This window comes from Cherax quadricarinatus, chromosome 7, assembly GCF_038502225.1.
Source record: "Cherax quadricarinatus isolate ZL_2023a chromosome 7, ASM3850222v1, whole genome shotgun sequence".
NCBI lineage: Eukaryota > Metazoa > Arthropoda > Malacostraca > Decapoda > Parastacidae > Cherax > Cherax quadricarinatus.
This window is the reverse complement of record NC_091298.1, coordinates 65,228,343-65,246,466: the sequence shown is the minus strand read 5'-3', so window position 1 is coordinate 65,246,466 and position 18,124 is coordinate 65,228,343. Positions and strand designations below refer to the sequence as shown.

The 18,124-nt window shown below is 43.6% G+C and overlaps 1 protein-coding gene across 10 annotated transcripts in view; it reads left to right on the top strand.

Annotated features, from left to right (window-relative positions):
• Positions 1–2,886: 2,886 nt before the first annotated feature.
• Positions 2,887–18,124, top strand: part of Obsc (Obscurin) — a gene marked incomplete at its 5' end in the record, with an annotated part of 440,143 nt that continues 424,905 nt past the window's right edge. For all 10 annotated transcript variants that reach the window (XM_070082639.1, XM_070082647.1, XM_070082643.1 and 7 more), the window contains 1 exon segment: positions 2,887–3,167. In XM_070082639.1, the coding sequence (XP_069938740.1) occupies positions 2,887–3,167 (281 nt within the window).

Sequence of the window (18,124 nt, the reverse complement as noted above, 5' to 3'; positions counted from 1 at the left end):
TCAACCTGCTGTATACCCGGGGCCCTACTGTAGCCCGGAACCTAACCTGCTGTATACCCGGGGCCCTACTGTAGCCCGGAACCTAACCTGCTGTATACCCGGGGCCCTACTGTAGCCCGGAACCTAACCTGCTGTATACCCGGGGCCCTACTGTAGCCCAGAACCTAACCTGCTGTATACCCGGGGCCCTACTGTAGCCCGGAACCTAACCTGCTGTATTCCCGGGGCCCTACTGTAGCCCAGAACCTAACCTGCTGTATACCCGGGGCCCTACTGTAGCCCGGAACCTAACCTGCTGTATACCCGTGGCCCTACTGTAGCCCAGAATCTAACCTGCTGTATAAGTATTGCCCTCCTATATCTATATCTATATATATATATATATATATATATATATATATATATATATATATATATATATATATATATATATATATTATATAGCCGGACTCAAGTCCGACTATGTAAAATAACCGGTTTCCCTGAATCCCTTCACTAAATATTACCCTGCTCCCACTCCAAGAGATCGTCAGGTCCCAAATACCATTCGTCTCCATTCACTCCTATCGAACACACTCATGCACGCCTGCTGGAAGTCCAAGCCCCTCGCCCACAAAACCTCCCTTACCCCTTCCTTCCAACCTTTTCGAGGACGACCCCTACCCCGCCTTCCTTCCCCTACAGATTTAAATGCTCTCCATGTCATTCTACTTTGATCCATTCTCTCTAAATGACCAAACCACCTCAACAACCCCTCTTCAGTCCTTTAATACTTTTATTAACTCCACACCTTCTCCTAATTTCCACACTCCGAATTTTCTGCATTAATTTACACCACACATTGCCCTTAAACAGGATTTTTGAATTTCAGTGTTGATTTTTTTAAATACAATATTAATTTTTTAAATAAAATATTGAATTTTGAATACGTATTGATTTTCTTAATACAGTATTGAATTTTTAATACAATATTGATTTTTATACAATACTGATTTTTTATACATTGTTGATTTTTTTAAATACAATATTGATTTTAATGCAATATTTATTTTTTAAATGCAGTATTAATTTTGTTTAAACAATATTGATTAATACAGTATTGTATTTTTTAATACAAGTCAGTTTTATTAAATAAATGACGAATTTATAGAAGGTATATATGTTATATGTATTGATCAAGTTATACTCAGGTATACTCACCTAGTTATACTCAGGTATACTCACCTAGTTATACTCAGGTATACTCACCTAGTTATACTCAGCAGAGCTTGGGTGTTGTCGTACCTTCTCTTGAAGCTATGTACTGAATTAGCTTACACTTCTTGCATTCATTATTTTATGTCTTCGCACTAAGCGAATTGTGGCGTATGTGTGTTTGGTTTGTTGGACCAGGTGATGTAGCTTGTGTCACCGAGTATCGTTCATGTTGTGATCATGTTTCCTCTCGTTCTACGAGTTCATGTAGCTTGTCCTGATGACGCTTGTGTCACCGAGTATCGTTCATGTTGTGATCATATTTCCTCTCGTTCTACAAGTTCATGTAGCTTGTCCTGATGTAGCTTGTGTCACCGAGTATCGTTCATGTTGTGATCATATTTCCTCTCGTTCTACAAGTTCATGTAGCTTGTCCTGATGACGCTTGTGTCACCGAGTATCGTTCATGTTGTGATTATGTTTCCTCTCGTTCTACAAGTTCATGTAGCTTGTCCTGATGACGCTTGTGTCACCGAGTATCGTTCATGTTCTGGTCATGTTTCCTCTCGTGATGTAAGATCTAATTCTCTTATCCAGTCTTCATATTCCAGCTACGTCCTCCTTGATGCACATCTCTGATTCTTGAGATCTGTCGGACCTACTCTTAAAACTGTGTATGAACTGATATCTACCATCTTCTCACCGAACTTTATTCCCTCACTATCCTAACTTTTCCGTAACTTAATATGGGCAGGATGTATTCTTCTTCTTATTGTTATTGTTATTATTATACTCAGGGGAAGCACTAAATGTGTAAGGGTCATACAGCTGGTAGGGAGGGGGTGGTAATCAGGCTTAATTCGAGGAAGTAGAGAGTAGCGCTGATTTCGTAAGAGTCAGGTACCATGTAGAGTCAGGATCCTGGAGATTTTCTTGTATCTAGTACCTTCAGTAGGTTCATGATGTACTCTTGTGTGTGGTGGTCCTTTCTCTCTCTATCTCTCTCTGTCTATCTTTATCTATCTGTCTTATGCGTCTGTTTTCATTCAGGCGTCATCTTCCTACTGTTGTGAATCATCCAGTTTCGGAGATGATGGAGGCTGGATTTTCCGGTCGATAATAGCGAGATTCTGGCTTCTTGTTCTTATCCACTCCTTTATCCCCCTGTGTCTCTGGATATATAAACGCAGGATGAGTCGTAATGAATCACTGACCATGAATAGACATGATCCATGATCCATGTGAGTAGCATGGATCATAGTTCTCTTTATTAACTCATAAATTAGACACATGTGCAACACTTGGGTATCTTTATTGATGAAACGTTTCGCCACACAGTGGCTTCATCAGTCCATACAAAGGAGAATGGTGAAGAACAGGAGGAGTTTGTGGGACTGATTACTTCAAACGCCCTCTGATCTTCACTATTCTTCTTTGTATCGGACTGATGAATAAAAATACTCAAGTGTTGTACATGTGTCTAATTTATCAATTTGTTGGTTCTCTGAGCAAATTATTTGTTTATTTACTACACATGGTTTAGAAAGACGTAAGTAAACACTATGATGTATTTATTAGTGTTTTCTTACGTGTCTTTCTAAACCAACTTGTCGGTATTTATTACCAAGGTTTATTCCATTTACTACACATATGTCTGCCTTACAAAGTCACTAAGGTCTTACACCCTTGCAGGGTTCTTGGCCAAGCTGGGTTCGACACTCATGAGCCGGACGAACCCAGACCCGCTGATCGAGACCAAGACCCAGTCATCGATCTCGTGGCGGAAGACCTCGGACGTGAAGGCTCGCATCAAGACGGCCACGGGGACCATTCCAATCTACGAAGACATGAGTCCAGAGGAGATCGCAGAACTGCAAGAACAAGCCACCCTGGCCGCTGGTGGGCTGGCTCCCGATGTCTCAGGACCCGCCGCTACCGCTATCCAGACCGCCTGTCTAGCCGCTGGACTTGGGGTAAGTTCCTCGAAGAGGATCATCGAACTCCCTCTCTGCTGTGAGGCGAAGGTAAGTCCCTGCATGATCATCTGGATCACCAGGTTGGTGGCAAGAACACACCATCGGTGGAATGTGCCAGGAACATCCATTCTCAGGGATGTTACAAACTGCCGGTGCTGAGGTAAGTACATGCTTGAGGAGTAAGATACTTGGGCAACATTTAGGTATCTTTATTCTGGAAACGTTTCTCCAGTCAGTAGCTTCTTCAGTTCAATGCAGAGAAAGGTGGAAGATGAGGAGGAGTGTGAGGTAATGAGTCCCTCAGCCAGGAGTCGTTTTTTCAGTCCGTCAAGATTGATTACTTAATCTTGATTGAAGGACTCCAGGTTGAGGGACTGATTACCTCAAACTCTTCCTCATCTTCCACCTTTCTCTGCATTGAACTGAAGAAGCTACTGACTGGCGAAACGTTTCCACAAAAACATATCCAAATGTTGCCCAGGTGTCTCTTATATCAACTTGACTGTTATTTAAACCATTTATTGACAAGTACCAACGTGACTCTCCTGGTATCACTGGTACGAAGGTGTGTATATATAATCTGGAGTTTTACAACTCACTCGCCGCGAGTTCCATCCCCTCCCGTGGTATGGTTTCAAATCTGGACCTAGTAACCCTGGAACGGGTTTAGGGACACGAAAGACGAACATTTCAGGGGAGGGGAAGTCAAAGTTTCAATGAACTTTTAAAGTTTCCGATCCTCTTACCGATGGAATTAAACCCTCCTTAGTCTGTTGATCTGTCTTATTAATAATGGAAATTACGAACGAAAATTTGCTATAATTCTGCAATAAAAATTCTTCTGTTTTGCGAACGAAAATTTGTGATAATTTTTAACGAAAAATTTATTAAATTTTTTAAGAGATTATTCAGTATGATTTACGGAGGTTAATGCAAGAACCTCAGAAATTAGGCTGTTAATTTTTATACTGATTAGTTAGAAACATAGTTAGTACGTGTCTTATACACGACCAGGACATGAGTTATGTGTAGCCTTGGACATGTACCATACATGTCTGGAACCTGCAGATGCATGGTTAGTACGTGTATTATACACGACCAGGACATGAGTTATGTGTAGCCTTGGACACGTACCATACGTGTCTGGAACCTGCAGATGCATGGTTAGTACGTGTATTATACACGACCAGGACATGAGTTATGTATAGCCTTGGACATGTACCATACATGTCTGGAACCAGTATTTCATACATGTAAATTGTCATCACCTTTACTCTTGATCAAGTTAAGAATATGACAAGTTTCTGTAAGATAGAACTTGTCATGTCATGACTAAGATTGCACCTGTCATATGTCATGACTAAGTGTGAACCTGTCATGTCATGACTGAATGTGAACCTGTCATGTCATGACTTAAGACAGAACCTGTCATGTCTTGACTTGGAGACTTATTCTGTCAGTCTCATTATAACTGTTCCATCAGTGTAATTATAATTGTTCCATCACACGGTCCGAAGGGGACACCATAGCCTGGTTAATCAGGAACTTGTCAAGTTCACTGTAGCTTGGGAGCTGGTTTGAAGGAAACAGGAGGGAGGGAATGATGAAGGAAGTATTTGAAGGGAGAAGGAGGGAGGGAATTAAGGAAGTATCGTATATCCTTCAGGATCCACTCTCCTCGGACCAACACACGTCCTGACCCACATTTGTACGGGCTCTAACCTACATAATCTATCCTCAGATTCTGTTAACACACACATGAATTTCACCAGTAAGCGTAGACCAACACACACACACACAGAGTTGTCAGGAAGTGGAATAGTCTGGGATGTGGTATAGTGGAGGCAGGATCCATACGTAGCTTTAAGAGGTGGTATGATAAATCTCATGTAGCAGGAAGAGAGTGGATCTAGTAGCGACCAGTGAAGAGGCGGGGCCAGGAGCTGTGACTCGATCCCTGCAACCACAACTAGGTGAGTACACCTAGGTGAGTACATCTAAGTGAGTACACCTAGGTGGGTACACTTAGGTGAGTACAACCAGGTGAGTACACCTAGGTGAGCACAACTAGGTAAGTACACATAAATGCAGGTTGTTCTATACATCACCTGTATCTGTACTGTGACTAACAACATCAAATACCTAAATAATATACCTTCTCAACCATCAAAGCAATTAAACAGTTTACTTGAACAATATGACGACCCATTAGCCAAACAGCAGTAATGCTGGACGCAGCAGTAATGCTAGACGCAGCAGTAACGCTGGACGCAGCAGTGAGCAGCACAGCGCCAGGTAAGGAATCAATGAGACCAAAAACGACGTTAACTGGGGACCTTCAACAGATCCAACACCAAAGGCATAAACTCATTAATTACTGAAGATAAGTTCAGCTATTCCAGTTCCCCGACTACGACAGTGCGTAGATGCCAGAACAAATGCAGATCTAAGAGTTGAACTCGGGATCAGAGATGCAGTGTCTCCACTATATCTCTGATCCCGGTATCATCTTTTGTACATAGTTCTACTGCCTTCCAATTATGTCTTTCAAATTGTGTTGATAAAGCCACTGGACGGCGAAACGTCTACAGTAAAGATACCCAGATGTTGCACATGTGTCTAATTTTCATCTTGTCGTTATTGTGTACCATTCATGTACAGCTTGACTGAATGGTAGGTAAGATACATATCCAACAGTTAGGCAACTTTATTCTGAAGCGTTTCGCATACACAGTAGGCTTCTTCAGTCGAGTACAGAAAGTAGGCAGGAGCAGTAGAGATGTGAAGAGGGTGTAATCAATCCATCACCCTCGAAGTCATAGATTTGAGGTTGTCAGTCCCTCAGCCTGGAGAAGAGTTCTCTTTCATTGTCTGAAATAATCTGAAGGAACAGGCGACAGTGTGGAGACTTATATACTGTCGGAAGAAGTGCAGAGTGGTAGAAGAGAGAATGTAGTCACTGGGAGATCATGTCCAGATCCAACTTGACTAAAGAACTGAAGAAGTCTACTGTGTGGGCGAAACCTTTCATCAGTAAAGATATCCAACTGTTGCACATGTGTCTTAATCTTCAGCTTGTCGCTATTTTATACCATTTTCGACATAAATGTACTACAACGGTATCTTAGTATGGAGGACATCTTCCACACCTCATCGCGTAACTACTAGTTATGAGTCAGAAGGGTTGGAGTCCAGAGGGACCTGCCTTCTTACATCCACTAGTGATTCCCGTCCCCTGCAACGCCTTGGACAGTATTTAAGACTTTATTCTCATGCTTCAGCTTCATATCGTTCCAGACCATGGAGCTGAACTCTCCTCCAGGCTGAGGGACTGATCACCCTGTATCTCCAAGGTTGATAGACTGATTACGTCGTCTTTATTTCACTACTGCCTCTGTATTCGACTGAAGAAAGTTACGGTGTAAGCGAAACGTTGCAGCACTATAGATACCAGACTGTTGCACATGTGACTTAATCGTAAAGACTAATATAGGAGTCAGAAAAGCCAAAAGTAATAGAAAACGACACCTGTGATAGAAAACGACACCTGGGGTAGAATAGACACCTGGGGTAGAAAACGACACCTGGGATAGAAAACGACACCTGGGGTAGAAAACGACACCTGGGATAGAAAACGACACCTGGAGTAGAAAACGACACCTGGAGTAGAAAACGGCACCTGGGGTAGAAAACGACACCTGGGATAGAAAATGACACCTGGGGTAGAAAACGACACCTGGGGTAGAAAACGACACCTGAGATAGAAAACGACACTTGGGGTAGAAAATGACACCTGGGGTAGAAAAGACACCTGGGGTAGAAAACGACACCTGGGGTAGAAAACGACACCTGGGGTAGAAAACGACACATGGGATAGAAAACGACACCTGGGATAGAAAACGATACTTGGGGTAGAAAACGACACTTGGGGTAGAAAATGACACCTGGGTAGAAAAGACACCTGGGGTAGAAAACGACACCTGGGGTAGAAAACGACACCTGGGGTAGAAAACGACACATGGGATAGAAAACGACACCTGGGGTAGAAAACGACACCTGGGGTAGAAAACGACACATGGGATAGAAAACGACACCTGGGGTAGAAAACGACACCTGGGGTAGAAAACGACTCCTGGGTAGCCAGCTATGAAGCGAGCAGAGGACAAACTTAATTAAATTTGTAATTAACAAGGCAGCGTTGACAGTACCTGCTTTGTTTACCCTCGTTTGTGCGTTCACGTATTTGTGTCAGCGGCAACCCGAGCTCTCAGTCCAGATATATATATTTTTTGAGGGGCCAAATTGGTTTTTGTTGGTTGGGTGATTAATTGGGTTTCAAGACTATCTACTACACGATGTTCATTAAGTCTGCATGTTGCATGAATACTTATAATAATGATTATGTAAACTCTGTGCGTATATACACATATGCACCTCGGTGTATATACCTTGGTGTGTGTATGTGTGTATATATATGTATACACACACATACACACACACACACACACACACACACACACACACACCTTAGTAAGGAATCATTCAAGACACTGTACACCGTGTATGTCAGGCCCATACTGGAGTATGCAGCACCTGTTTGGAACCCGCACTTGATAAAGCACGTCAAGAAACTAGAGAAAGTACAAAGGTTTGCAACAAGGTTAGTTCCAGAGCTAAGGGGAATGTCCTATGAAGAAAGATTAAGGGAAATCGGCCTGACGACACTGGAGGACAGGAGGGTCAGGGGAGACATGATAACGACATATAAAATACTGCGTGGAATAGACAAGGTGGACAAGGACAGGATGTTCCAGGGAGGGGACACAGAAACAAGAGGCCACAATTGGAAGATGAAGACACAAATGAGTCAGAGAGATAGTAGGAAGTATTTCTTCAGTCATAGAGTTGTAAGGCAGTGGAATAGCCTAGAAAATGACGTAGTGGAGGCAGGAACCATACACAGTTTTAAGACGAGGTTTGATAAAGCTCATGGAGCGGGGAGAGAGAGGGTCTAGTAGCAACCGGTGAAGAGGCGGGGCCAGGAGCTAGGACTCGACCCCTGCAACCACAAATAGGTGAGTACACACACACACACACACACACACACACACACACACACACACACACACACACACACACACACACATCACACACACACACATCACACACACACACATCACACACACACACATCACACACACACACACACACACACACACACACACACACACACACACACACACACACACACACACACACACACACACACACACACACACACACACACACACACACACACACACACACACACACACACACACACACACACACACACACAGTCAGTCAGCAGACGTGGGTCACAAGGCTCCGAGAACTTTAGTGGTTTTTAAGTCGTGCAGTAACTGCTAGCAGTAATAAGTGGTAGTGACAACGTCAGTGAACAATCCTACGAGTGATAACCAGAGTTATTAGTTAAAAAAAGTCGAGAGGAAGCCTGAAATCTTTAATATTTCAAAGTGTCAAACCGTTAGTGGCTAGTAGGCTTCTGTTGCTACACAGATTCAAATATACAAAGATTCAAGTGAGTGTGGAAGCGGGTGTTCAAGAATTTCGAGAGATTGGATAACAAGTGAAATGTGGGGCACCATACAGTGAGAGTGAAAAAGTTAATAAGCAAAAGTAGAAAGGAAAAATATAATATATAACAAGGGAAGGTGGCAGTAGGCCTGCTGAAACAGTGACGTCACAACAGTTGTGTGACATTATACATATAAAGTGTAACACCGAATGTGAAGTGTATTCCAATATAAGTGAAGTGTATTCTATCATAAGTGACATTGAGGGACGCGGGATGCATGAGCATATACGGTTATAAAGATCACGGGTGAAGAATTTTCAAAATAGTGATAGAAGGCGTGTGTACGACGACTACGTCATCAGCATCTGGCAACTTGTCATCGCATCACTGCCAGCTTAAGTATCACTCACCTGTTGGGGTTGTTTTGGGGGTTCTGAATCCTGGCCTTAGTCACTGTTAGATACTGGTCACTCACTCCTGCAAGCTATTACCAGAATTAGAGCAGAAATAGCATAGATAAGGTGAAGATAGTGTTGACTAGCGAGGAGCAGCCTAGCGAGGGGAAGCCTAGTGAGGGTGACGTCAGACACTCCTAGAAGCTCAGACAAGCTAAATTTTACAACCTAATTACTTTCTGTGTTTTATAAGTAGAAGTGATAAGTGCTAGAATCACTGTTGGTAGTTTTAGAAATACGGGTATTACTACTGATATTTATTAGCAGTATGAATACTTAGAAGTGGGGGCACACATACACACGCACACACACACACACACACACACACACACACACACACACACACACACACACACACACACACACACACACACACACACACACACACACACACATGCACACACACATAAACACACACACACACACACACACACACACACACACACACACACACACACACACACACACACACATACACACGCACACACACACACACACACACACAAACACACACACATGCACACACACACACACATAAACACACACACAGACACCCACACCCATATACAGGATTTCACACCTTCCTGTGAAGTGACCCTCTAACCCTTCCTTCCCCCCCCCCCCCTCTCCTCTCTCTCCTCTCCTCTCCTCTCTCTCTCTCTCTCTCTCTCTCTCTCTCTCTCTCTCTCTCTCTCTCTCTCTCTCTCTCTCTCTCTCTCTCTCTCTCTCTCATCCTCTCTTCCTCTCCCTCTTCCTCTCTCTCTTCCTCTCTCTCTTCCTCTCACTCTTTCTCTCTTCCTCTCTCTTCCTCTCTCTCCCTCTCCCTCCCTCTCCCTCTCTCCTTCTCTCTCTCTTCCTCTCTTTCTCTCTCTCTTCCTCTCTTTCTCTCTCTCTTCCTCTTCTCTCTCTCTCCCTCTCTTCCCTTGTCACTCCCCCCTCTCTCTTACCTTTTCCCTCTCTCTCTCACTTTCTCCCCCTTTTCCCCTCCTTCTACCCTCCCCTTCTCTCTCTTTCTCCCTCTCTCTCACTCTCTCCCCCTTTTTCTTTTTCACTTTCTCTTTTACTAAAAAAAAAAAAAAAAAAAAAAAAATGGTTGGGACTCGCAGGAATCAGGGATCAGATGACAATGGTACTGGTAGGGAGGAATGGATGGAGGAGCAGTGGAAAAGGATAGAGCAAGAATGGGAGAGAAAATTAGGAGAGCTTTCTGAAAAAATGGAGAAAGAGCTCTCTGTGAAATGGGAAAAGAGGTTGGAGAAGGAGACGAAGAATTGGGAGGCACAAGTCGAAACTGCAGTAGCCAGGGTAAAGGTCCTAGAATTTGAGGTAAACAGGCTGAAGCAAGTCTCAGGGGTAGTGACCAGAGAAGACACACCATACGAAGCTGAGAGGCTGAACAGGAAGGAAGGAGATATGAAATATGCTAAGGTCCTATCAGCCTGCAAAGAAGGGCCAGGGAGTGGAAGGGAAGAGCAGATGGGTGCAGATGGAGAGGGAGATAGGTCGAATGCTGAGGCACAACCATGCTACCAAGAGCCACTGGAAAAATCAAGGGAGAAAATGACCACATACAGACAGGAACCAGAGTCACAGAGGGAGAGGCAATGGGAGGAGGAAAGGGCAAAATCAGTGTTTATCCATGGGCTTCGGGAGAGAGAGGAAAGGACACACACTGAAAGACGGCAGGAAGAAAGAAAGGAGATTGAGAAAATCATCACGGAAATAGGGGGAGAAGACATGGACGAGATTGTAAATTTTCAGAGAATAGGGGGGTACTTGAAGGGGAGAAACCGACCGATCAAGCTGATTCTCAGGACAGAAACAGTGCGGAACAGGATCCTCCAAGAAAAACCACGGTTGAGAAGCTCGGAAGAGTACAAGAAGGTGTTCCTAGACAGAGACAGAACACAAAAAGAGAGACAGCAGCTGAGGGAGAGGACAAAAAAGCGAAAGGAGCTAGGAAAGGAGACAAGGATGGAACCAGCAGAGGTCAGTCAGAGCAGAACAGAGCAGCAAGAGCAAGCACACACACAACTATCCTCAGAACCCCACAACCTATCACACCATCCCAACACACAATACAATCCATACCCACAGCTTCCACCCAACCCCCAACCATAGAATCCCACAGTATGCTACCAGGTCTCCCACCCCCACAGGCCCCCCAAACCACAGTGTTGGAAAGGAAACTGAAGGTATGGTACACAAACGCTGATGGAATAACAAACAAGTGGGAGGAGTGGCACGAAAGAGTCAAAGAGGCATCACCAGACATCATAGCAATCACAGAAACCAAGCTTACAGGTATGATAACAGATGCCATCTTCCCAATGGGATACCAGATCCTGAGGAAAGACAGAAGGAACAGGGGGGGGGGGGAGGAGTGGCATTGCTGATCAAACACCGATGGAATTTTGATGAGCTGGAGAGAGGAGACAGCGGAGAAGAAAGTGATTGCATAGCGGGAACGCTTCACTCTGGAGGTCCCAAGGTGATAATTGCAGTGATGTATAACCCACCACAGAACAGCAGGAGGCCAAGGCAAGAGTATGACGAGAGCAATAGAGCGATGGTTGACACACTGGCTGCAGTGGCCAGAAGAGCTCATACATGCAGGGCAAAGCTCCTGATCATGGGCGACTTTAACCACAAGGAGATCGAATGGGAGAACTTGGAGCCACATGGGGGCCAAGATACATGGAGGGCTAAGATGATGGAGGTGGTACTGGAAAACTTCATGTACCAACACGTAAGGGACACTACAAGAGAGAGAGGAGAGGATGAACCAGCAAGACTGGACTTAGTATTCACCTTGAGTAGTGCAGATATTGAGGACATCACATATGAAAGACCCCTTGGGGCCAGCGATCATGTGGTTTTGAGCTTCGAATACACAGTAGAGCTACAAGTGGAGGGGGAAGCAGGAAGGCCAGGACGAATGAAACCAAACTACAGGAAAGGGGACTACACAGGAATGAGGAACTTCCTGAATGAGGTTCAGTGGGACAGAGAACTGGCAGGGAAACCAGTTAATGAGATGATGGAATATGTAGTCACAATGTGCAAGGAGGCTGAGGAGAGGTTTGTACCCAAGGGTAACAGGAATAATGAAAAAGCCAGGATGAGCCCATGGTTCACTCAAAGATGCAAGGAGGCAAAAACCAAGTGTGCTAGGGAATGGAAGAAATATAGAAGGCAAAGGACCCAGGAGAATAAGGAGAGCAGTCGTAGAGCCAGAAACGAATATGCACAGATAAGAAGGGAGGCCCAACGTCAATATGAAAACGACATAGCAGCAAAAGCCAAATCTGACCCGAAGCTGTTATACAGCCACATCAGGAAGAAAACAACCGTCAAGGACCAGGTAATCAGGCTAAGGAAGGAAGGAGGAGAGACAACAAGAAATGACAGTGAAGTATGTGAGGAACTCAACAAGAGATTCAAAGAAGTGTTCACAGAGGAGACAGAAGGGGCTCCAGAAAGACGGAGAGGTGGGGTACACCACCATGTGCTGGACACAGTACACACAACCGAGGAAGAAGTGAAGAGGCTTCTGAGTGAGCTAGATACCTCAAAGGCAATGGGGCCAGATAACATCTCTCCATGGGTCCTGAGAGAGGGAGCAGAGGCGCTATGTGTACCCCTAACAACAATATTCAATACATCTATCGAAACAGGGAGATTGCCTGAGGCATGGAAGACAGCAAATGTGGTACCAATCTTTAAAAAAGGAGACAGACATGAAGCACTAAACTACAGACCAGTGTCACTGACATGTATAGCATGCAAAATCATGGAAAAGATTGTCAGGAGAAGAATGGTGGAACATCTAGAAAGGAATGATCTCATCACCAGCAGACAACATGGTTTCAGAGACGGGAAATCCTGTGTCACAAACCTACTGGAGTTCTATGACATGGTGACAGCAGTAAGACAAGAGAGAGAGGGGTGGGTGGATTGCATTTTCTTAGACTGCAAGAAGGCGTTTGACACAGTACCACACAAGAGATTAGTGCAAAAACTGGAGGACCAAGCAGGAATAACAGGGAAGGCACTGCAATGGATCAGGGAATACTTGTCAGGAAGACAGCAGCGAGTAATGGTACGAGGCGAGGTGTCAGAGTGGGCACCTGTGACCAGCGGGGTCCCACAGGGGTCAGTCCTAGGACCAGTGCTGTTTCTGGTATTTGTGAACGACATGACGGAAGGAATAAACTCCGAGGTGTCACTGTTTGCAGATGACGTGAAGTTGATGAGAAGAGTTCATTCGATCGAAGACCAGGCAGAAATACAAAGGGATCTGGACAGGCTGCAGACCTGGTCCAGCAACTGGCTCCTGGAGTTCAATCCCACCAAGTGCAAAGTCATGAGGATTGGGGAAGGGCAAAGAAGACCGCAGATGGAGTACAGTCTAGGGGGTCAGAGACTACAAACATCACTCAAGGAAAAAGATCTTGGGGTGAGTATAACACCAGGCACATCTCCTGAAGCGCACATCAACCAAATAACTGCTGCAGCATATGGGCGCCTGGCAAACCTCAGAACAGCATTCCGACATCTTAATAAGGAATCGTTCAGGACCCTGTACACCGTGTACGTTAGGCCCATATTGGAGTATGCGGCACCAGTTTGGAACCCACACCTAGCCAAGCATGTAAAGAAACTAGAGAAAGTGCAAAGGTTTGCAACAAGACTAGTCCCAGAGCTAAGAGGTATGTCCTATGAGGAGAGGTTAAGGGAAATCAACCTGACGACACTGGAGGACAGGAGAGATAGGGGGGACATGATAACGACTTACAAAATACTGAGAGGAATTGACAAGGTGGACAAAGACAGGATGTTCCAGAGACTGGACACAGTAACAAGGGGACACAGTTGGAAGTTGAAGACACAGATGAATCAAAGGGATGTTAGGAAGTATTTCTTCAGCCACAGAGTAGTCAGGAAGTGGAATAGTTTGGGAAGCGATGTAGTGGAGTCAGGATCCATACATAGCTTTAAGCAGAGGTACGATAAAGCTCATGGTTCAGGGAGAGTGACCTAGTAGCGACCAGTGAAGAGGCGGGGCCAGGAGCTTGGACTCGACCCCTGCAACCTCAACTAGGTGAGTACAACTAGGTGAGTACACACACACACACACACACACACACATATATATATATATATATATATATATATATATATATATATATATATATATATATATATATATATATATATATATATATATATATATATATATATATATATATATTATTGATGATAATTTGTGATGTTAATAATGTTATTGATGATAATTTGTGATGTTAACAATGTTATTGATGATAATTTGTGATGTTAACAATGTTATTGATGATAATTTTGATGTTAACAATGTTATTGATGATAATTTTGATGTTAACAATGTTATTGATGATCATTTGTGATGTTAACAATGTTATTGATGATAATTTGTGATGTTAATAATGTTATTGATGATAATTTGTGATGTTAACAATGTTATTGATGATAATTTGTGATGTTAACAATGTTATTGATGATAATTTGTGATGTTAACAATGTTATTGATGATAATTTGTGATGTTAACAATGTTATTGATGATAATTTGTGATGTTAACAATGTTATTGATGATAACAATGTTTTAAATGTTATTTTCATCTCGTGATTGAAAGTAATTTAAGAGGATAATAGACTTTAGTTCTGCTTTTGTTTGTATTGTGTACAAACAAAACTTTAGTGGCACCACCAGCACCAGCACCACCAGTATCAGCACCACCAGTATCAGCACCACCAGTATCAGCACCACCAGCACCACCAGTATCAGCACCACCAGTATCAGCACCACTAGCATCAGCACCACCAGCACCAGCACCACCAGTATCAGCACCACCAGCACCACAAGCATCAGCACCACCAGCACCACCAGCATCAGCACCACCAGCACCAGCACCACCAGCACTAGCACCACCAGCACCAGCACCACCAGCACCACCAGCATCAGCACCACCAGCACCAGCACCACCAGCACCACCAGCATCAGCACCACCAGCATCAACACCACCAGCACCAGCAGCACCAGCACCACAAGCACCACCAGCACCACCAGCATCAACACCAGCATCAGCACCAGCACCACCAGCACCACCACCACCACCACCACTACCACCACCACTACCACTACTGCCACCACCACTACCGCCACCACTACTACCACACCACCACCACCACCACCAATAGCACCACCATTATCACTACTACCACCATCACTACCACCATCATCACCACCACCACCACCACTACCAACACCACTACCACCACCACCACCACCACCACCACCACCACTACCACCACTACCACCACCACCACTACTACCACCAGCACTACCACCACTACCACCACTACTACCACCACCACCACCTCCACTACCACCACTACTACTACCACCACCACTACCATCACTACTACTACCACCACCACCACTACCACCACCACTACTACCATCACTACCACCACTACCACCACTACCACCACCATCACCACGACTACCACCACCACCACCACCACCACTACCACCACTACCACTACCATCACCACCACCACCTCCACCACCACCACTGTTACAAAAAACGCGATTCTAAAAGCTTAGAGATCTCCAGGTAATACTAGAAAGGACTGCCCTTCTAGCATCCAGCCTGTTACTGGGTTTTCGTAACAAGTAGTCAGTATCCTTGTCCAATTATCCATTAGAATTCAGTATGATTCAATAGTGCTTCAGGATTACAACTGGTAGGCTACTAACTAGAGAAATTAAAATTTAATAAATTTATTAAGCTGTCTAGGCGTATATTAAATTAAATTAAATTAATCACAGTAATCAAAATATTAATCACTTCTCTCGTGTACAGTATTGTGCTGAAAGCACATATCACATTTATAATTCTTAAGTACCGTATGGTACATTAACATTTAATAAGATATTACAAATATGTACAAGTAAGTTTGTGTATGTGTGTAAGTGCTCTAAGTAGTTCGCTATGTCTCACAACTCGACTAGACTTAAACAAGTGACTGACAAAGTCCTCAAATAAACTAACTTCTTGACCAACTGGCAATCAGAACAGTATGCTTGAACAATAAAAAGAATGCTAAGCCCAATAGCAATATAACAAGCAACTGCGACACAGAATCAGGAACAAGGAGATAATATAACGACACTAAGTAGGGACCATCTGCAGATCCTCCACAAAAGTCACAAAACTCCCATACTACTGAATCTAAGTTCAGCATAAGAAAATCCCTGACTGTGATAATACACGGATACCAGTACAAGTTAGGTCAGAAGCTACAGCTCAGGACCTGAGTTGTTTAGTGTCTATGCGACACACATCCTCAGTACAACGTCGAAAATCACTAAGTCTATCAAAAGTTCTGTGAACAGAGTCTCCAGAACAAACGAGAATAATGAGACAAGAGACGATCTTCCAACAAGGGCCAATAAGGGAGATTTAGGCACTTGTATAGAATACATCCAACCACCAAGCGAGTCTAGACCAGACTGAATACTTCAGGCGAGGTGAGGACACCTCCCCCCCCCCTCGATCACGTGATAGCTCCGTGGACAGCTGCTGCCCAGCAACAGAAGCCGGCAGGGAAACGAGCAACAAGCGATAATTACAGTAGTTAGACAATCAAGACTTGAACTATGAGCATATAATATATGTGTTACATCCTACCTAACAAAAGGAAACTTAAGTCAAATAATAAGATAAAATCATATATTTACGATTTAGCTATTATCGCAAATATAAGCAATATAAAATTATATGGAAAGGTAATATACATGTAATATATATAAATAATATACATTGCAACCCATTCAGGGGTTGCAACACACCACCACCACCACCACCACCACTACCACCACCACCACCACCACTACTACCACCACCACCACTACTACCACCACCACTACCACTACCATAACAATCACCTCAGTATAATATATAATTCTCTAAAAATAGAGAATACCTTTGTAAACTTAAGAGCAACATACCCCCACCAGCTCTTGACTCTTTGATACAACCGTTGTATCATGTTCCCACAGCCAGCTGGAGTGTATATTGATGTATCTGTCACTACAACTCAAATAACCAGCACCGTACTCAAAAATATTGATGTATCTGTCACTGCAACTCAAATTAGAAGAACGCTAGTGCCTCATACTGCCTCTCTTCCCGTTCTGCTGGGGTGTATGTCACCAGTGTAGTTATTGTTAGTTTTCTGTAGCTGTTATTATTATTCTTGCGTGTAGTAGTAGTAGTAGTAGTAGCAAACAGCAGCAGTAGCAAGAACAACATCAGTAGTCGTAGTAGCACAAGCAGAAACAGCGGTAGTAGTAGTCATAGCACAGGCATCAACAGCAGAAACACAAGCAGTAGCAGCAACAACAGCAGTAGCAGTAGCAACAGTAGCAGCAGTAGCAACAGTAGCAGCAGTAGTAGTAGCACAAACAGCAACACCACCAGCAGCATCAGTAGTAGTACCAGTAGTAGTCGTAGTTTTAGCAGCAGCCGTAGTTGGTGGTATTATTATTATTATTATTATTATTATTATTATTATTATTATTATTATTATTATTATTATTATTATTATTATTATTATTATTATTATTATTATTGCATAATGATGTTTTATGATATAAATCATTTCATAAAACCTAAAATATTAATGATCATCATGATGCGTCTCCTTGTAAAACAATCTGTGTGACCAGTTAAATGCAAGTTGATTAACCTTGCCGCACGTGGTCTGGCACAGGTCAGCTGATCGTATGTAAACAAAGATGGCGGCCGCTTTGTTTATGTTGTCAGAGGCTTACTCATCTCTCTCGTGCTAATTTGTCTCTTATTTGGGATGGGG